The sequence below is a fragment of the Adiantum capillus-veneris genome, chromosome 30 (genome assembly GCF_014529385.1).
Source record: "Adiantum capillus-veneris isolate H3 chromosome 30, ASM1452938v2, whole genome shotgun sequence".
Taxonomy (NCBI): Eukaryota; Viridiplantae; Streptophyta; class Polypodiopsida; order Polypodiales; family Pteridaceae; genus Adiantum; species Adiantum capillus-veneris.
The window spans coordinates 33,622,466-33,644,108 of record NC_140960.1 but is presented as its reverse complement, the minus strand read 5'-3'; the positions used below and the strand labels follow the sequence as shown (position 1 = coordinate 33,644,108).

At 43.2% G+C, this 21,643-nt stretch overlaps 1 protein-coding gene across 1 annotated transcript in view; it reads left to right on the top strand.

The window, feature by feature from the left end:
• The first annotated feature begins 316 nt into the window (after positions 1-316).
• Positions 317-21,643, top strand: part of LOC147417775 (uncharacterized) — a 45,309-nt gene continuing 23,982 nt past the window's right edge. The window contains exons 1-2 of the mRNA XM_086507044.1: positions 317-489; positions 582-757. Of these exons, the coding sequence (XP_086363170.1) occupies positions 317-489; positions 582-757 (349 nt within the window). The remainder of the gene's footprint in view (positions 490-581; positions 758-21,643) is intronic.

Sequence of the window (21,643 nt, the reverse complement as noted above, 5' to 3'; positions counted from 1 at the left end):
CTCTAATGGTTTGAAAACGCTAGAGGAAAGAAAATTAATTAAGGTGCATTCGACCATCTCTATTTATATGCATACAAAAAGACTTTTAACTTTCCACCTCCATGGTCTTTTCATTTCCTAAAGTCACCCTTCACTTATGCACTCGAGATGTTTTGAAAGGATTTCTAATTTTTCGAGATTGGGGAGACCTAATAGAACAATCAACAAATTAATAGCACACTGAGACAAAGTCCGAATTAAAGACCATAATCATAGTTAGAAGACATATCAAATCGAAGATAGGCATGTGCTTCTCCAATATTGTAGTAGCTAACTTATGAGTGGTGAATACGGTGCAGCATCAATGCACCTTAGGCATCAGAGTTCTTTGGAAAATGGAGCCTTTTTTCCACTTTCTCCAGCAAGTTTTGTGCCTCCTTACCCAGCAAACTTAAAGTTTTATGCACACCGAATGCATGAGGCTACTGCGCAGCAACAGATTGAGGAATGGTGCTTTGTCGGTAGCAAGTAAAGGAAGAGTTTCTACTGAGGCAGCAAACGCTGCAAGAGCAACAAGCTTGGTTTTTTGCTAGCTTGTGAAGTCAACCTGGAATTTCATATTCTCAAATGCAACAGAGTCGTTCAGTCAAAGCTCCTAATTTTGTGTTTGATGTTGTTGAACAACAGCTTACCTCAAAGGCAACTCTTACTGGTGCCATTACACCAGAGAGGAATATATCAACCACAGGGATCTGGGCATCTCCTATAATGCTATCAGGTGAGGTGCTTGAAAATCTAGCCAGTTGTCGATATTTTCTTCAAGGATTTTGCACTAGAGGGGATCTGTGCCCATTTCCTCATTCTCCCATGCCAAACAGCGGGATCCCAACAAGTCATGAACGGTTGTTGTTCGAAACTACTGCGACACCTAAAGGGCCTCGAAATGGGTTGTTTACGCCTATGGGGGTAATGCCACCCTTGAAGAAGAAATTGATTTATTATGTGGAAGTTGTATGATCTCCAATCACTCATGTGGATTCTAGTTTTTGTCATGTAATGTGGGTAAGAAAGCAAGGTATTGAGGCTTATTTGTTGTGGCACTAAGGCTGCAATAGGTGTTGATACTAGGGCTGAAGTACCTGCAAACGCAAGGTACTGAACTAAATATGGTGTTGAACTGTTGTTGAGGCCAGCTGATCCAAAAGCAAAAATGCTAGCATTCACATAGGTTGAAAAAGTAGATACAGGTTAGCAGATGATGACTCCCAGGCAGGGAAAGGACAATGTTAGCGGGTACGCCGCGATGGACGATGGAGCACAGCGAGAACACAGATCAACAAATTGTCAATCCGAGGACGTAGCTGACCCGACTAGGGCATGGAGGCAATCTCTGGGCTGTCAACCCTGAGCTAGACATGAACAACACTCTACAGTCACTAATCTTACCACAACACTACCATAAAGCAAAGAAACAGACAACGCATCCTACGAAACACTACAAGCTCGAAACAGTATCAAATCATATCGGAATGACTCGAAATCAGAGGGTAAGACTCACAAGGACATATCCTATATGGCCAAACACCTAAACCCTGAAAACCATAACTGTAAGACCTCTAATTTCTATCGCGATAGACTCAAAACAGCAATTTCCAAAGTGTCCGGAACTGATCTACAAAGACATCAACACGAAGAGCTTATCGCCCTAATTCTAACGACTACTCGATCATTCAGAACGGATGTCGTTTGAGGTACTTACAACCAAATATAGCTCGTAGCAGGCGGGCTCGCGATGTGGTCCTCGGCTTGCATTGCTTGCGTCGACGCGGAGAGCTCCTCGATGCTAACACGCTCCTACTCTCATATCTGCAATGTGATTAGTGTGCGCGACGGTGTGTGTGCGTGAAGCTCACTACTGTGTGCTGCAGAACCCACGACTGTATATTATTTGAGATAACGTAATGTGTTTTTTACAAAGCCTTAGGTTTCAGCTTATATACAAAGCCTTCAAACCTAATGTCCGGCCAAATGACCTGAATTGTCCCTAGGCTTCTACAGAGCTTAATTACAAGAAACTGAGTTGGCTTTACTCATTATACAAGCATCTGCGGCCAAAATACAAGTGCCGATTTAAAATATGAGGTTCCCGTAAACATTACAAAGTGGCCGTAATGGCTCAAAATAATAATAACGGGATATTCGATGACGTCCATGAACTCGTATCTTCATGTTGCAGCATCCATCTTCATATTCATTACTTCATCACCATCTTCATGTGGAATTTTTACAGAATCTTTGAGGAATCTTTAATGGAATCTTTATGGAAACGTTGTTAAAAGGGCGTCCTTTCAACACTCTCCCCCTCCGAATTCTTGTCGTCCCCGACAAGACCCTATGTCTTTGCTTGCCTTGACGAGTTCTTGATGTCTTGATGTTGGTTGAAGTTGTTGTGGCAGCCTCTTCTGCAGTTGGTTGCTTTGCGTGATATTAAAGCTTCCTTGAAGTTGTACTTGTAGTGTATCTGAAGCCTGGAACTCTCCCCCTCCGATTGGTTGTTGTATCTTGAACTGCATGAGGTTGTATCGACTTGTTGGTGCAGCACTTTATTGTCATTGTAGCTCTAGTTTGCTTTTCCTGTGGTTGTTATATGGCAGTCGTACCTGTAAGTTGACTTGAAGCTTTGTCAAGCTGTTTTTTGGCCTCTCCCTTTTGACTTGTCAGTAGATTTTCAATTAGTAGTGTGGGGATATCGTGGTTCTTCTTGTTTTTGTTGTTATAAAAAATAAAAGAGTAAAAGTAAAATGTAGCGTATATACAAAATGAAGGTCTTGGATACCTAGATAAGACTAAAGGGAAAAACCCATTGGTAAAGAATATCTGTAGTCATAATTAAATTGGAGGCTATATGTACTTAGGTTCTGATGTTATAGAGTTATGCTGAGTTAAAGTACATATGGCCATTTGGCTACTAGTATGGGCTTGATATACATGGATAAGTGTTAGTAGCTTGAAGTCAGAGTCATTGTTGTTGAGCAAAGGCTCATAAAACCTGTTTCCTCTTGGTCATCGTCATTTGTTTGTGTAAGTGCATGGGTGGAATAAAAAAGAGTGCCTAATGCATATGTCCAATGATGGGACATCTATATGCTTGCACAAAGTTATGCATGTTAAACAAGATGCGGTGTGAGAGAAGATTATTGATGGGTTCTTCATGGAGTTAGTCTAGCGAGCAAAACATATAGCATGAGTGCTTCAAAAGCTTTCACTACTCACAAGAAGGGTTTTTGCTGTCGAGGTTTCTCCACTCTTCCTCACTGTCTCAAGTGCGTGAGTGTTTTTGTTTTGACTACTCCACCTTCTCCACCTTATATATTATATGGACTTTGACTCTTATGCTCACCTCTTCCAGCATGAGCGACGTGACTTTATCTATGCTCAACTCTCCAGCTTGAGCTTATACCTATTAGCTAGACTCATAGACCACAGAAAAATATTAACTTGAAGCTTGGGTCTGACACTTTGCTCATTTAGTGGCTTAGCTGCCCGACTCTAGACTCTTATGCCATGTTAGTTTAATGGCGACTTGGACTTACCTGATCGCGGCCTGAAATCCAATTCCATATGCTTTTGATGTTTAGGCCTTTCTCGTTAGTTTCTATTTGAGATGCCATGTTCTCCAATACATTGGCATATATCTGCTCTTCATTCCTTGGTAGCAAATTGTGGTCGCTTGATGAGACAGGTATTGATGTTGAAGCAATGGTTGATGAAGTCTTCTTCTTCTAGAAAGTGTTATTCAAAACTATGACCTCAGCATTTACCGTTGCTTTCTTATTGTTGTTAAGAGGCTGTAAAGGAGTTTTGTATCTTTCTTGTTGTTGAGCCTCAATCGCAAATTTTGGAACCCACATTGTTCTTGGGCATGGTGTGATGTCCTTTGCCACTTGCCTTGTTTCTTCTTTGACTTGATGGTACCTTGTCTTTAATTTCCAAATATGGCTGTTACTTTTGTAAAAGCCATGCTCTTGTAGTAATTGACGAGGGATCCATCTATAGGTTATAGTACTCTTGGGTGTAGCGGGTGGCTGCTCTTGATTTCTTGATGTTTCTTGCTGTTCTTGGGTGATTCCTTGATAAGCTACTACCTTAGGTAACCAGATTTGAAAGTTACCCTCATAGAATCCTTGTGCTTTGAGTAACTCGACTCGAATGAATCTTTGGACTTTCTTGGAGGTGATCTTCACTTGATTTTGTTGGGTAGTCTGGTAGAATTCTGATTTCATTACCCAGACTTGTCGTATGGTTTGTCCAGTGGAAGACCTTCTCTTTTGCTTTTTGTACCTGCCCTTTCTCTTGGTTCAGTTATGTGATTGACATTGACGGCTTTGTTGATTCCTGACTGAGTGGTTGGCATGGGATGGATATCGCCAGGCTGTTATCTTGGGCTTGTTGACCCAAACATATGAATTTCCTTTCTTGTAGCCTTGTGCAATAATTGACTCGCTTGATGTGATCCATCCTGTTACCTTTGCTTGTTGAGGTTGTTCCTATGATTGTATCCAAATTGGATCATTAACTTTAATTTGTGCCTTGGATACTAGCACTTGGTTGACCTGTTTTGACTTCCTTTGGAGACTTTCGGGCGATGGAAACTTCGGTTGATAGACTTTTTGCTTGGGTTTCCATTGTTTTGTTGATGGTTTGGCTTTTGATGTAGAGGCTTTGTCTTGCACTTGCATTGGCTGGGCTAAAGACTGTGGGCTTACTTTAGCTTTGCCTTTTTCAATAGCCAAGAATCTTTGAACTGTGGTAGGCTTGACCTCTGTTTTCACTTGATGACCATTGTTGAAGATTCCGGCTCGTCTTCAAAGACTTGTGCCCATGGCTTGGAAAAAATCAAGTGTGTTCCCATTTGTCAAGAATCTACCACCAATAATTTTTCTTTGACATTCTATGAGTGTAGTTGGAGAGTAGCTTCTACAATCCCCATACTTATAACATCTACTTCAGGTGAGAGATTTACCTTTATCTTAATATCATAAAGCTTTGGCTTACTTAGAAGTAACCACATGCCATATGACATGACATTAGTCATGGAATTTGTATTAGCTTCTGCCATAAAGTTCATCTTGACTCCGTCTTGTGCACTTAGCAAAAAGTTGATCTTCTTTGGTACTAGATTGCCTGTGTTCTCTTGAGTGACTTGAGCAATCTTTGGCCTGGACTCCTTGCCGTCTTCTTCTTCATTGTTCACACTTCTGAGTTCATCTGTGTGTTCTACCTCCTGCTTGACCACCATTTCCTTTTATATGTCTTTTGGAGAGACAAAATCAGCATTTGGTTCCTGTAGAGTCATAGGCTCTTCTTCCTCAACTTCAGCTGTTGAAATGTCACCAATAGTGTCTAAACTTCCTGTCACTTGCTGCACCTCTTCTTTGATTGATTCCAAGTCTTCATATTGCTCGTTTGTAAGCGTTGGACCTGGAGCATCTTCTTTGGATCTTAGCCCTTCTTCTTGCAACTTTGCTTTGTTGACTTGTGGCTCCTCCTTTGTACTATGCATTCGAGTTGGACAGTTTGTAATCAAGTGTGTTATCGCACACTGATCGCAAAGAGCACCTATTTCTATATGACCATTATTCGGGCTAGGTATCTGGTTTTGTGCTATCCCCATAGCTGATAACCCCGTTTTGAACTCATACTCAGATTCTTTATCTGTCTCACACATAACCCTTAGCATGTAGTAGGGGACTATGTCATACCCATTCTCATCACAAAATTTTGTTGGAGTGGTCTCATTAACACAGACATCCAAAGTAGCCAATATCTGAGTCCACTCTAGCGGTTCTAACGCCTCTTCCAGAAAAGGTTCTCTTATGTAAGCATCATCTTCTAAGACCCTCTCTAAGGCATTCTCATTTCTCCCAAAGTCACTACACTCCGATGCTCCGCACATCCAGATTTCTTTCTTTTTGCCCATCCACGGATGGTCTGTTGATCCACTTTGTGTTGCAGAATCAAAATCTTCCCCAGGCGTTCGAGTTACATCTTGGTAACTATGATTTCTCATATTTACACGTGTTCTGGTTTCAGCATGTCTCAAGTATAGATAATCATAACCCCAATCTTGTACCATCTTGAGTTGCCTCATGAATGGTCTTCCAAGGATGATTTCATAGTTATTTTTCTTGCCAAAGTCAACTATGGCAAAAGTATGCGTATACTCTATACCACAAGAAGACACCACTATCGCTTCTAGCAATCCCATGGGTCTTTTCACATGCCCATCAGCTAACTGTAATTTTATTCTGGTTGTTCTAAAGGCGGGCCTACCCCATTTCTCCCATATTCGTTTTGTTGCTATGGCAATTCCTGCTCCGTTGTCAAGTATAGCTTTTGTTTCAATCCCATTGTACTCGACAGGCAAAGTGGCATTACCATCTTCTCTTTCACAGTACTCTCCTACTTTGTTCAGAGGTATCGGTCTTACATTTGATCTAGGCTTCTCGATCTCATCTAGCTCTTTTTCCAGGAACCTTAACGGGCTTTTGATCCCAATTTTTTCCAAGCATTTTCCTATATCCGTCCACATACTTGGCCTGATTTTCAAAAGTTCTGCCAACATAATTGTGCAGTTCACTGGCGTGGATAGCAAGTCAGTCGAAATTGTGTCCAACTCATTTGTCCCTCTTAGCCTCTGTGATGGAACTCTCACAATCTCAGACTTTGCCTCAAAATCTCCCATGTACTGTGGCAAAGTTCTTAACGATGCAGGTACTGTCTTCGGATGCTATCGATCCTACATCACCATGATATGACCTCGCATCAACACTCATTTGTGGTCTATCTAATAGGATTTCAGGAAATGGTGCTGGTGCAGCATCCTCTTCTCTTTTTTGGGCATCTCGGACAGCCTTCCATAACTCCTCTGGCCACTGCTCCTCAACTATAGGAACATAGGGTGGGAAATCCCTCATTGATTCATCTGTTGTATTTTGGACTACCCTCGAGTCTCGCGACCTTGGTGTTGGGGTGTAGGCCAAGTGGCCGTGGGAAACCACCCTTGTACACTTAAGTTCACCTATTCAATATAGGGAGAGAAAGAGGAAGGGTTGACTCTTCTCTTTCTTCTCCACTAACCCACACATTGGCTGCCTGTGTATCTCCCCCTTCCCCATTTCTCTTCTTCCCCTCTCTTGCACACACTCCGTACACGCACTAGAGCCACACAACAATTGGTATCAGAGCTACGGCAGCGAACCGTACGCGCAACCGCTCTCCAACAATCGACTTGGAAGCGGCAGAGCTCGCCGGCTATGGCGGAGCTCGGAGCTCAAGCTTGAGCTTGGCAGTGTGCAGCAGATCCGAAATTGCGAGCTTAGCTTGGAGAAGCAAGGAAATCGAAGGATTTGAAGCCGAGCAAAGCTTCTGCAGGCAAATCAGAGCCATCAAATGGTATCAAGGCACCCCGATCCCGAGCCCCGACTACCCCGTGTGTGTAGCTCTCCTTGTTGAGAGGAATCTTTGGATGCTTGGAAAGCTCTGCATAGCAGGAAATCGACATCAAAGGCAGTCTGTTGAGAATAGTGCAGAGCTTGGAGATTTGGGACACCGAGCAACTCGTCGAAAGAAAATTTGAGTACTAGCTTGGGAAAGCCCTGAAGAGGAAGCAAAGCGCTGTACAGATAGAGGGGCATGAGGAGGAGAATAGAGTCGAAGGCTTGAGTGAGCAGGATGAGCAAAGTCGAAGCACATTTGCTAAGCATTTGAAGCATTGAGTGCAAGCAGAGTGAGCATTGGAAGTCTTACAATCTTGAAGCTCGTAGACAAATTAAAGCTGGAAAATACTACAAGCTCGTGAAAGAGGGCAATCAAAGCCCACAGCGCTGGAGAGAGCATTCGGGTCAATACAGCCTGCCCGATTGTGTGTGAGCAGGGGGAATTCTGTGTGTATCCTCACAAGGCAAGCCAATCGAGCCCAGGTAGGAGCACTCCCAGATTCCCAGTGTGTTGTGTCTCTCTCTCTCTCTCACACACACACACACAGTCTCAAAAGAGCCCACCGAGGATCTTGGAATTGAGAGCTGTCGGCAGTCAAGAGCTGAACTTGTGAGCAAGTCAGCAGTAGAATTGGGGCCGCCAGGAGCATCGAGAGCAGGATTTCTGGCAGCGCTGAGCACGGAAATCTTGAAGAGGCAATTCTGGCAGGCCGTGACACTGCTTGAAACAAGCGAGGCATAGCAGCTTGTGGCAATCAAGGGTGCAATGAGACCTACGCTATGCCTGGCAGTAGCGCTGGACAATAGCCAATTCAGGTAGCGCTGGTAGGCTGTAGATCCGAGCGCGAGCATCCACACACACAAACATTCAGGGTCGACTCTCTGCAACAGGCAGTCGTCAAAAAGCAACAAAAAAAAAACAATTTTTGCTTGTTTGTTTGACACATTATAGTGTGTGAAAACACTTTTTCCCACAAGTAGTGGCGAGCCACAAATCAAAAAGATTCACAAGCTGCAACTGAATGTGTGTGGTAGTGTATAAACACACACACACACTCTCAGGAGTTGGAGCTGCGCGAGTCCACTGGCCTGGGAATCGAGCACTGAGCTGAATTGGGCAGCCTTTAGCTTGTAGCATTGAGGAGAAGTAAGGGTTTTTTTCTTTTTTGGGTAAGTCGACCACAACAGATCTTGTTGTTGACGAGCGATGTGCACCGACATCAGCGTACAACCATTCTCCGACTTCGTCATCGACTTTTTTTTTTGACATCGTCATCCAACGAGCTTGGAGCGATCTTGACATATCGGCTTCGAGCATTAGCGTTTTACGGCTACTCGGCTAGCCACTTCCGCTCGGCGGTGGAAGGCGACATCGACATCGACACCTCTCATGCGCACCGTGTTGAAGATGATGAAACAGGAAACAGAAGGAAGACAGCAACTCAGAGTAGGAAGAAGATGGAGAAGGAGAAGACACAGAGCTTGTGTACGAGATCTCTGTAGTCTCTCTCTCTGTATTGGAAAAGTTTGAAGCTTTCCAAAAAGCTTTGGGCTTACTCTCATACACATGATGATCTGCTACCTTGTACGGATTCACACTATCACTACAGGGGGGATTTGTAGACATGTAGTAGTGTTAGTGTGTATACGCGCTTCACCAGGGGTACTTTTATCCCACTGGGTTTTTCCCCCTGGACATCCGGTGTGAAAGGACACCTTATCTCTTAGGGTTTCATATAAGCTTTGTAGCTCTGAGTTTGTATATACACTATTATTCCAATACAGAAGGAGAAGACACAGAGCTTGTGTACGAGATCTCTGTAGTCTCTCTCTCTGTATTGGAATAATAGTGTATATACAAACTCAGAGCTACAAAGCTTATATGAAACCCTAAGAGATAAGGTGTCCTTTCACACCGGATGTCCAGGGGGAAAAACCCAGTGGGATAAAAGTGCCCCTGGTGAGCGCGTATACACACTAACACTACTACATGTCTACAAATCCCCCCTGTAGTGATAGTGTGAATCCGTACAAGGTAGGAGATCATCATGTGTATGAGAGTAAGCCCAAAGCTTTTCGGAAAGCTTCAAACTTTTCTCGTGATAACGCCTTCGTAAATAGATCTGCAATGTTATCCTGTGTAGGACAGTAAGTTAGTGTGATCTCCCCTGCATGTAGCCTTTCCCTGACATAGTGGTAGTGAACCTCTATGTGCTTTGTTCTTGCATGAAATACTGGATTCCTTGCAACTGCCATAGCACTCTGACTGTCAGTGAAAATGGTAGTGGGTGCCTGTTGACACTCACAAAGATCTGCCAATAACCTGCGTATCCATACACAATCAACTGTTGCCGTGAAAGCTGCCCTGTACTCAGCTTCACAAGTTGATGTAGCCACTGTGGGTTGCTTCTTGCTTAGCCAAGATATACATGCATTTCCCAAGAAAAAACAATTGCCACTTGTGGAATGTCGTGTGTCAAAATCACCAGCCCAATCTGAATCGCTGTAACCAAGAAGCTGCATAGAACTGTGCTTTCCATACATATCCCCCCTTGGAAAGAACATGGCAAGATTTCTGAACCCATTTAGGCAAGGTTCATAGTGCAGAGAGCAAGTTTTTTGAACCCATTTAGGCAAGGTTCTTTCTTCCTGCAAAGTTTTCTGAACCCATTTAGGCAAGGTTCTTTCTTCCCTGAGAACTTCTTGCTCTTCACGCACAATTTCCTCTACATCATGAGGTGTCACATGCTGATCAAAAGATTGATCAAGATTATCAACCTGTTGTGATTCTTGATTCTCCACAAAAGAAGGAAGCAAACCTTCAAATACATCATGTGTCTGCATATGAGGTACATCAAAAGCAACCATAGGTTGAGCAGTAGTTTCTGCAAAAATTACATCACGACTTTCAAAAATCTTTTTTGTAGCAGGATTGTAAAGTCTATAACCTTTACTTCCACTACTGTACCCCACAAATATACATTTGATTGCCTTATCATCAAGCTTCCCACGTAACTGCTGAGGGATGTGAGCATAAGCAAGACAACCAAAAACACGAAGATAACTGACTGAAGGTTTTCTGTCATACCAAGCTTCATATGCAGTAATGGTCTTCAAGGCACGAGTAGGACACCTGTTCAAAACATGTGCTGCACAAGCAACTGCCTCCATCCATAGCTTATGAGGCAAACTCTTAGCCTTGAGCATACATCTAGCTGTCTCCATTAAAGACCTGTTCTTCCTTTCTGCAACACCATTCTGTTGTGGTGTGTATGGCATAGTGCATTGGTGTTTAATGCCTTTCTTTCCCAAAAAATCCTTAAATGCACCTGACATGTATTCACCTCCTCGATCGGTACGAAGAGTCTGTACTTTGCAACCTGTTTCATTTTCAACCATGGCGACATAATGTTGAAAAACTGCAAACACGTCTGACTTTGCTTTGAGTGGATACACCCAAGAAAACCTGGAAAAGTCATCAATAAAGGTCAAGAGAAAAAGGTATGTAGATTGCGTAAAGCTTTGTATGGTCTCAAACAGGCTCCAAGAGCATGGTATGAGAAGATACATACTTATTTGATTGGCCAGGGATTTCAGAATAGTCCAACAGAAAGTACTTTGTATGTCAAAAAGAGAGATGGAGTTCTCATTATGCTAACACTTTATGTGGATGATATGCTTCTTACAGGCAATAATGCAAATGAAATTGAAGCGTTTAAAGATGCTTTGAGAAAAACCTTTGAGATGTCTGATCTTGGTTTGCTACATTATTACTTGGGTATTCAGTTTGTGCAATCAGAAGATGGCATATACATGTTGCAGGCAAAATATTTGCATAAAATTTTGGACAAAGTTTGGTATGCAAAATTGCAAGCCAATCTCTACCCCGTTAGAAACTGGATCAAAGTTGAGCATGCATGATGCTGGAGAAACCTTTTGATGTACCATACTTATGCACACGGTTGGTTGCTTGATATATTTGGCAGGCAACACTCGTCCAGACATTCAATTTGGGGTTTCACAAGCAAGCAGATTTAGCACAGCCCAGTATGCATCATTGACAGCTTGAAGCGCATACCTCGTTACCTTAAGTCAGCAAAGTGCCATAACCAAACATCCCAAATCTAGCATGCCACAACTCAGCATCCTGCATGGCCTGAGTCTTTGTTTCTGCAATACATACCTGAATCTGCTTTTCATAATGATCTAGCACAAATGTCCATTTTCAGCGTACCTGTAGTGTAAGAGAATAACCATTCTCTCGATCTCGTACAACACATCTGTCATCCTCAAAAATGACCCGAAGACCATTTTTTGCAAGAGAGGATACAGACAACAAATTCTTCTTGATCCCTGGAACATATAAGACATCTGGCAAGCATAAATCTAACCATCTGAAATGGTAATCAAAATCTTACCAACGCCTTTGATTGATAAGAAGCATTATTTGCACATGTCACCTTCTTCCTGCTGGAGCTGCATCCAATGAACAAAACAAATCCTTCCTTGAAGTAATATGCCTGGATGCACCACTATCAAAGTACCAAATCATTTGTGTCTTGTCAACACTGTAAGCAAAAAAATCTGAACATACTACAAAAGCATAAGAATCCTGCACAAAGTTTGCAGACTCTTCTTTAGCTGTAGAAGAATCACCAGAAGCTGAAACAACCAAACTTGACTCTTCTTCTTTTCTTTAGCAATTCGCTTTTTACACTCACTAATGTAGTGACCAGGTTTCTTGCAGTAGTGACATTTACCTTTCTTCTTGGACTTGTCGGAATCACTTTAGACTTCTCTGAAGATTGTCCTGCACCAGACTTGAGGATGAGCACTCTCTTTACCCTGTTTTTGTTCTGTACAACAAGAGCATGATCCATACCATCCACCTGTAAAGACTTGTTCTTACGTGATTTGATCCTCCTGCAATAGCAAAGCCACTAACTCTTCAAAATGAAGAGGGTCAGGATTAGCTCGCAAAGACAGAGTCAAAGAAGTCTGTAAAAGTCCAAATAAGATGGTGGTAGTGAATGGAGTGTTTTGGAAACCAAGTCCTTCTCTGGAATCACTTCATCAATGCTAAGCAATTGCTCTTTAAGATCCCTGATTTTTGTAAAAGGCTCGACAATATCGTCACCTTCGTCCATCTGTATTTTGTCAAGTTGTTTCTTCAAAAACTCTATTCTGGCAGCGTTTCTCCTCCAAACATAGCTTGCAGAGTGTTCCAAGCATCCTCAGAAGTTCTGCAAGATCTAATATGTGGTGTGATTGTCCCTCTTTATGGTTAGGCAATCACAGCCATAGCCTGTGCATCTTTAGTATCCCATCTCTTTTGCTCTGGAGTCTGTGAGGGTCCTGCACCAACAGCTGCACCACGACCAGCGTGGCAGGTGCAATGCTACCTGACGAACTTCATCTCCAGATACATAATCCCACAATCCTTTACCAACCAAAACATTTTTGGCCATAAAAGACCAAAGAGAATAGTTGGTAACCATCCAATTTGTCTTCGGATGTAAACGCACCAAAAATCTCTTTCTCCGTAGATTGAGCCATACTGTAGATGCACACAAGAGAGAAAAAGAACCTCCAAGAGATTCACTAATCTCCTCTCCAATCCAAGCAAAACTCTACACAAAATCTCAGCACAAAGCTAAGACAAGCTGCTTCCCAAAAGAAATGTTTACCTGAAGAAAATCTGTCAAAAGCACACCCTCTTGATCTAAACACCTCCGAAAAGTAACTTCTGCTACGCTGCTAGAACAAAATTCTTAGGGCTCGAACGGCTTCGAAAGGGGGGTAAAACCTCAGGTCACCTACTCAAAATACTCCCGAACGTCGAGGATGCTCCACGAGCAAAATTTTTTCGAAAACTGCCTGAAAACGCGATTGTGCGCGCGGACGCGAAAACGCAAGTAGAGGCTCTGGAAATCACCTTGCTCTGATACCAATTGTTGAAGATGATGAAACAGGAACAGAAGGAAGACAGCAACTCAGAGTAGGAAGAAGATGGAGAAGGAGAAGACACAGAGCTTGTGTACGAGATCTCTGTAGTCTCTCTCTCTGTATTGGAATAATAGTGTATATACAAACTCAGAGCTACAAAGCTTATATGAAACCCTAAGAGATAAGGTGTCCTTTCACACCGGATGTCCAGGGGGAAAAACCCAGTGGGATAAAAGTGCCCCTGGTGAAGCGCGTATACACACTAACACTACTACATGTCTACACACCGGCTCGACACTGCTCATTGCGGCGGATCTCCGACATGCGACCCAGACACCGGGCGTTTTTCCCAGACGAGCGCGTTCCCGCGATCGACGATCGAGCTTGCGACATGTGCGGGTGAGGTACCTATGTCATAGAGGAGTGACACCCGGCATCGGCACCGAGCGCACCGATCGCCCTGTACGACACAGTTTTCAGATACGACACCTTTGGCGGCTATTCGACTAGCATATTTCTTCCCGGCGGCAAAAATCGGCACATAGCGACACCAACACGCAGGTTACAGGCTACAGGGGGGTTTTTCAGCCCATTCACTCACAGATTCTCCAAGTTACCAGACACAACACTTTCACAGCCGATTTGGCATTCATTTCGACAGCAGATTCTCTGCGGACACATGCGTTGACAGATGCATTTTGTTGGGAGCACACCTAGTGCTATTGAGCTCTTTTGAGAGCAGATATCCCCGCAGAGATCACTTTCACTGCATGCAGCAGTTCTTGGCGCCTGTTTGAGCGCGATTTTACTCATGTACGTTGAGTTGCGGACACTACCCACTGAACTACGTGTGGAGCCATTTTTGGCTATTTTGGCAGTTTTTCCCGACCGTTTCTGAGACTCAGACCAGAAGAGCCCTTTTTGAGACTGTGGCTAGTCCATTTGTGTCTGCATTAGCCTTTGGAGGCTCGATAGCGTGAGGTTTTCTTTGAGCTGGCGTGTGCTCGAATGTTGAGACACCTTCGGTGATACAGGTAGCTGGAGTTCCCCTTTACAATACCCTCACCATAGGATATGTATCTGGACGGTTATTTATTCTTTTGACGTCGAGTTGGCACTCACATAGCAGTGGTTTTGTGCTGCAGATGCCTAGTTAGTGCAGTAGGCACATTTATATAAATTTTGAGTTGAGTTTTGACTCCTCATACAAAGGAGACTCTGCCGGATTTACTTCCCGCGAGTCGTGCCTTCCATAGTTGGCACTTTTGAGTCTATTTCGGTTGAGATTTTACTCCCGACACAAAGGTAACTCTGCCCAAATTTCTACAGCGTCTCACCATAGTTTGGCACCTCTCAAACCCTCTTATCAGCAATGGCTTCTTCTTCACAAAAGGAGGAGTATTTCATTCGGAAGTTCGATGGCAGCAAATTCACCATGTGGAAAGAGCGCATGAAAGATGTTTTGATAAACAAAGGCCTCTCAGAACCGTTGAAAGAGCGCGCAGAGGATGATGATTATACACAAGCTCAATGGGAGCTTTTGGATGCAAAAGCCATGGCTACGATACGTCTACACCTAGCCGAGTCAGTCTTCTTCACTATCATAGGGAAGAAAACAACCAAGGAACTTTGGGATAGCTTATGTTCAGCATGGGAGAGCAAAAGTGCATCCAACAAAGTGTTTCTCATGAAAAAGCTTATGAAGCTCAACATGAAAGAAGGTAGCACAGTTTCCAGTCATTTAAATGAGTTCAACTCCTTGTTCAGCCAGCTGACATCTCAGGGCTTTAAGGAGTTTGACGATGAACTCAAGTCTATCTTCTTGTTATGCTCTCTACCCAGTTCATGGGATATCTTTTGCACAGCCATTAGCAATTCAGCTCCGAATGGCAAGTTAGAGTTCAATGCTGTCACAGATGCGTTGCTCACTGAAGAGATTCGTCGTAAATCTCTCGATGATGCTAGTCATGGAGATGCATATATGGCTGGCAGTTCAACAAAGCCAAGAGGCCGTGACAAGAACAAATACAAAAGCAAAAGTAGAGAGCGGAATCCTCGTAGTCCTAGCAGACACAGGAACCAAAGTAGAGACCGAAATGCCAAAAATGTCGAGTGTTACTATTGCCACAAGAAGGGTCATTACAAAAAGGATTGTCGCAGTTTCCTAAGAGATCAGAAAAACATGCAAAAGGATAATTCTGGCAAAGGCAAAAGTACAGTAAAAATTGAGGAGCTCAACATTGTTGAGTCTCCCATGCCTACCACTGCAGTAGAGGATGCTCCTCCTCCAGTGATGCTCATTATGCCCACAGAGATTCATGCCGAGGTGACAACAAATGCCTCAGATGTTCTCATTTTCACTTCAGATCTCACTCCAGATGCTTTGGTTGCACAAGATGAGGGTTATGCACAGAATTGGATCCTTGATTCTGGTGCAAGTTTTCATGTCACACCGCATAGAGAGTGGTTTTCCTCTTATGCATCCATGCATGGAATTGTCAAGCTTGGTAATTCCTATGAGCTTGACATTATTGGCATTGGTGATGTGAAACTTCAGATGCATAATGGCACTACTTTTGTGCTGCAGAATGTCAGACATGTGCCCAAGCTTACGAAAAGCTTATTTTCTATAGGGCAATTGGATGATCTTGGCTACACTACAGTTTTTGGTAATCGTTCTTGGATGATCCGCAAGAACAACCTTATCATGATGAAAGGCAATAAAAACGGATCCCTGTACTCTTTGTTTGTTTCGAGTGTCGACGAACACTCTATCTATGTTGCCGAGCTGCCGTCTCCTGAGTTGTGGCATAGCCGGCTAGGGCATATTAGCCAAAAGGGAATGAAAACACTTCAGCGTTTTGGCTACTTACCTGTGTTAGATTACACGGACTTTCCATTGTGTGAGCATTGTCTATATGGCAAACAGACTAGATTGACATCTTCGCCATTGAATAAGAAACTAGGCGAACCTCTAGACTTGGTGCACAGTGATTAGTGTGGTCCGATGCCACATAAAACCCTAGGGGGGGCAAACTACTTTCTCACGTTCATAGATAATTCCACCAGAAAGGTGTGGGTGTATCTCCTTAAGCGTAAGGAAGAAGTCTTTTCGACATTCCAAAAATTCCTCGCCATGGTTGAGAACCAATCAGGAACAAAGCTCAAAGCTTTTCGCACGGACAATGGTGGAGAATACGTCTCCACAGAGTTCAAGGATTTTTGCAATAGAAGAGGCATTCGGCGGCAGTTTACTGCTCCATACACACCTGCACAAAATGGGATAGCTGAAAGAATGAATCGTACGATTCAAGAGCGAGTTGTCTCTATGATGTCTATGGCGAAGCTTACTCCAGAGTTTTGGGGGGAAGCTATTCTGACAGCAGTGCACATCATCAACAGGTCACCTAGTTCTCCTTTGAATTTCAAAATTCCAGAGGAATTATGGACTGGCAAAAGGCCAAGCTATGAGCATTTACATGTATTTGGATGTGAAGCATATGCACATGTGCCCAAAGAACTTCGTCGGAAGTTAGATCCCAGATCACACAAATGCATCTTTACTGTCTATGGTGCAAACGGAGAGATGGGATATCGTCTCTGGCACCCAGAATCAAACAAAGTCATTCGTAGCTCACATGTGATTTTCAATGAATCAAAAATGCACAAGAAGCCCATCAAAGATGTAGAGTATAGACGTGTTCGTTTTGAGGATGTAGCCTCCAAACCAACTCAGTTCAGTAGTGTTGCACCCACTCCTACAGTGCAAGATACTACTATTGCTCCGGAGAGAGCGGAGTCTAGCAGTAGGGCACTGAGACGCTCTGAGAGAGTATCACGTGCGCCCGAGCGGCTTGAGCCGGGTATACACCACATTTTGGTCACTGACAGTGGAGAGCCAACCTGCTACAAAGAAGTTATACAAATGGAGGATAGCGTTAAGTGGGAGCAGGCTATGCAATCAGAATACAATTCGATTGTGGCTAATGAGACATGGGATTTGGTTGAATTACCAAAAAGCAAACATGCTTTACCTTGCAAGTGGGTATACAAAAAGAAGTATACAACGGAAGATCCCAAGCCTAGATACAAGGCTCGTCTAGTTGCCAAGGGTTTCAAGCAGCAAAAAGGTGTGGATTTTGATGAGATTTTCTCTCCAGTAGTCAAGATGACTACACTTCACACCGTGCTTGGCTTGGTTGCTATCCAGAACATGGAACTTGTCCAAATGGATGTGAACACAGCATTTCTTCACGGGGATCTAGATGAAGATGTCTACATGAAACAACCAGAGGGCTTCGTATGTGAAACCCAAAAACCAACGAGGATAGAATTGGTTTGTAGACTTAAAAAGGCACTCTATGGCCTCAAGCAAGGTTCAAGGCAATGGTATCAAAAATTCGACAAATTCATGCAGTCTCAGGGTTACATTAGAAGTCAAGAGGATCACTGTTTATACACAAAAAGGTTGAACGATGGTTCTTTAATCATCTTGATCTTGTATGTAGATGATATGCTTATCGCAGGCAAATCAATTGATGAAATCAATCAATTGAAAGAGATGCTAAGCACTCAGTTTTCCATGAAGGATTTGGGAGATGCCAATCACTTTCTTGGTATGCACATCAAGAGAGACAGGCAACGTGGAATTCTTGAATTATCTCAAGAAAAGTACATTCACAAAGTCTTACAACGTTTTAGTATGCAGGGGGGGAAGTCATTGAGTACCCCAATGCAAACATACTCCAAACTTAGCAAGGAAGACTCTCCCAAGACAGTGGCTGAGAAAGAGGAAATGGTGAAAGTACCATATTCTTCAGCAGTTGGCAGTTTGATGTACGCTATGGTTGCCACAAGACCAGACATTGCACATGCAGTGGGAGTGGCTAGTAGGTACATGGCAAACCCTGGCAAGAAGCATTGGGAAGCAGTGAAGAAAATCCTCAGATATTTGAAAGGTACAGCTAGCAAGTGTTTACGCTTCGAAAACAGTGATGCATCTATTGTAGGTTACACAGATGCGGATTATGCGGGTTGCTTGGATCGTAGAAGATCCACATCTCGCTATGTGTTCATGTTTGCTGGAGCAGCTATCTCTTGGAGATCGTGTCTCCAAGATTGCACGTCTTCATCTACCACTGAGGCAGAATATGTTGCTGCGTCTGACGCCAACAAGGAAGCCATATGGTTGGCTCGTCTAGTGGGAGATTTGGGCATTCACGAGGTTCCAGTACTACATTGTGATAGTCAGAGTGCCATTGCTTTGGCAAAGAATCCAGTGTTTCACTCAAAGTCGAAACACATAGAGGTCAGATACCATGTCATACGAGATGCGTTGGCTGGCAAGCGTATCGAGCTTGTCAAGGTTCACACTGATGACAACCCTGCAGATGCTCTCACAAAGAGCCTAACCTCGGAGCGATATACACATTGTATAGAACTTATGGGTGTAGGATGAAGCCTCGGCAATGCTTCATCAATTTTGTATAGACTAACTATACTAATGCCACTATTGGCCACCATGACCTTCAAGTGGGAGGTTGTTGGGGTGTAGGCAAGGTGGCCGTGGGAAACCACCCTTGTACACTTAAGTTCACCTATTCAATATAGGGAGAGAAAGAGGAAGGGTTGACTCTTCTCTTTCTTCTCCACTAACCCACACAGTGGCTGCCTGTGTATCTGCCCCTTCCCCATTTCACTTCTTCCCCTCTCTTGCACACACTCCGTACACGCACTAGAGCCACACAACACTTGGCAGTGGTTCTTCCCTATGATCCACTTCTTCTCTAAGCAATTCATCTACTTTAATGCTCTGATCTTTGTGCACTGGGGTGACTATCCTATCCTTCACTTCTGGTGGAGGTGGTTCTAGCAATGCTTGAGCAGTTTTAATAAGCTGCTTACACATTTCTAGCCTCATAAGCCTGTAAAATCGCGTCTAAAGGCTCATTCACTTTGTCCACTAGGACAGATCCTCTTGAACTAGCACTCTTGGGTGCTTCAGCTGGTTTAAGGGTTTCAACTTCCCTTTGCTGTGTCTGTTGCTCTTGAGTTGTTTCCAACTCGGCTGTAACAGCCTTTTCTTCTCCTTTCTCTCTTTCTAGTCTCGCTTTCATTCTAGTCCTTCTTGCTCGTCTAGAGTTTCTACGGCTTTTGGAACTCTTACTAGTCTCTCCATCTATAGGCTTTTGCTCTTGCACTTTTGCTTGTGCTCTTGTGACAACATTTACTGGAGCAACTTGCTTACTTTCATCTTCTTGTTGTTTAAGCACCTGTTCTTTTGCAATTGTTTCTTGCTCTGTTGTTGTTGTCGTTTCTCCTTTTGTTGCGGCTCGTTCTTTCTCTGATTTGATGGTAGAAGGAAAGGTAACATGTGGCTACATTTTACCTTTCTTTCTTGGATTCTTAGGACAATCCAAAATCATATGTGTGATTGCACACTCATTACAATATACATTTATCATGATATCATGGTGTGGACAATCCTTAATCAAGTGATCACTACTACCACATCTGTCACATGGACGTATTGGTTGTTGTGGAAATACTTGATATTGACCTTGAAGTGGCCTCTGATCTACCACATTTCTTTCTATTTAAAGCTCATGACTCACATATGCATTTCTAGCAACTATGGGTCTTTCACTTAAGAACACTTGTTCCGCTACAGGATGATATCTAGGCGGTTGAGACATAACATGCTCAAACCCTGGTGGAGTCTTAGGTCTATATTCAAGACAATGTTGCGTCAGTTGGTCCCCTCCACATGTCATGCACCTGCGTTGTTGATGAATTCTATAGGTTGGTACTCTGTCAGAGTGGTTGATGCGTTGCATCACATTCTCTATGATTTGCTCCTCAACATTTACTTGGTTTTGTCCTAGATTCCCTCTTTGATCCTCAAGATCAGCGGTTTTCTTTTTCTCACTCGCATCATTCATCTTCTTTTGACCATCTTCATAGAATTTGCAATTGTCAACTAGGTCAACTGCCGCTTTGGTCACCTCTTCCAAGGTTTGGTATCTTTTCATGTATAGGTCCTTTTGGAGATTCTCATTCCTAAGCCCTCTAATGAAGCATAGGATCTGACGTTCTGGCGTGGGTAACTCTTGGGTAGGACACCTAGCAACATATTGCTTGAAACGCACTATTGCATGTCGCAATGTTTCTGTTTCGCCTTGTTTAAATTCCTGAATCTTAGGAAGGGTGTTATGTTTTATGCCCCTCTTGGTGAATTCTTGAACAAATTCATCCAACATTTTCTCAATGGTTGTGAACTCTCTCCGGTTCAATAGTTCAAACCATGCTTGTGCATTGTCCTCCAATGTAAGTCCAAAACCCTCATACTGCGTGTGGAAGTCCTCTACTCGTTCTGCTCGTAGGACTTGCTTGAAAGCCGAGACATGGGCGTATGGGTCTCCTATGCCATTGTACTTTCTATTTACCCATTTTCTTAGCTGAGATGGTCTTATACTTTGGGGTGCAAAGTATGGAACCATACTCCTCTTTGGTATCGTTTCATCTCTTGTTATCGCTCTAGGAGGAAATCTAGGTGGTGGTCCCCTCTTTGGAATTCTCTTAGAGGTTCCTGTGTTTGGTGGATGTATCTGAGGTTCGCCAAATATCTGGATGTATCCTTCATTGACCAAATATCCACTCATCTCTAATTTGGTTCGCGGATTTGTGCTTTCTACAGCTCTATATTCTCGTCCATACTTGTCAACAAATAAAAATGTCCATTGTCGGTCGACCTCGTATGTATAGACATATAAGAGCTTGTACTCTGTCAGCTCATCTGGATAAGGCTCTAAGCAACTGTAAAGGTTGAATTGATTTCAATTAATATACCTATACTGTCCTTCACTTTCATGGTTATACGTCCAAACTCTCTCCACAAAATTGGTCTTTATGTACTGTAGGTTTGGAAGATCTATTCTGGGTGGGTGCTCATCTATCCCTGCAATCCATGTGCTTGTATAAGCTGAGTCTGAGTCTGATGTAGACATGACTTCTAGGCTTAATAGCTCTAGCTTGCCGTAGTAATACCTCTCTTAGTGTGTTCAAGTGTTTTGGTCAGGGAAATCCAAAACTATGTCCAAAACCATGAGCGTTTTCTCACAATTCTCTCAAATTGTCGGTTTTAGACACCCCTGACTTCCGGATGCATTTTGAGGCCTTAAACAACTTTTTTTTCAAAACTGACCACAATGATGCCGTTG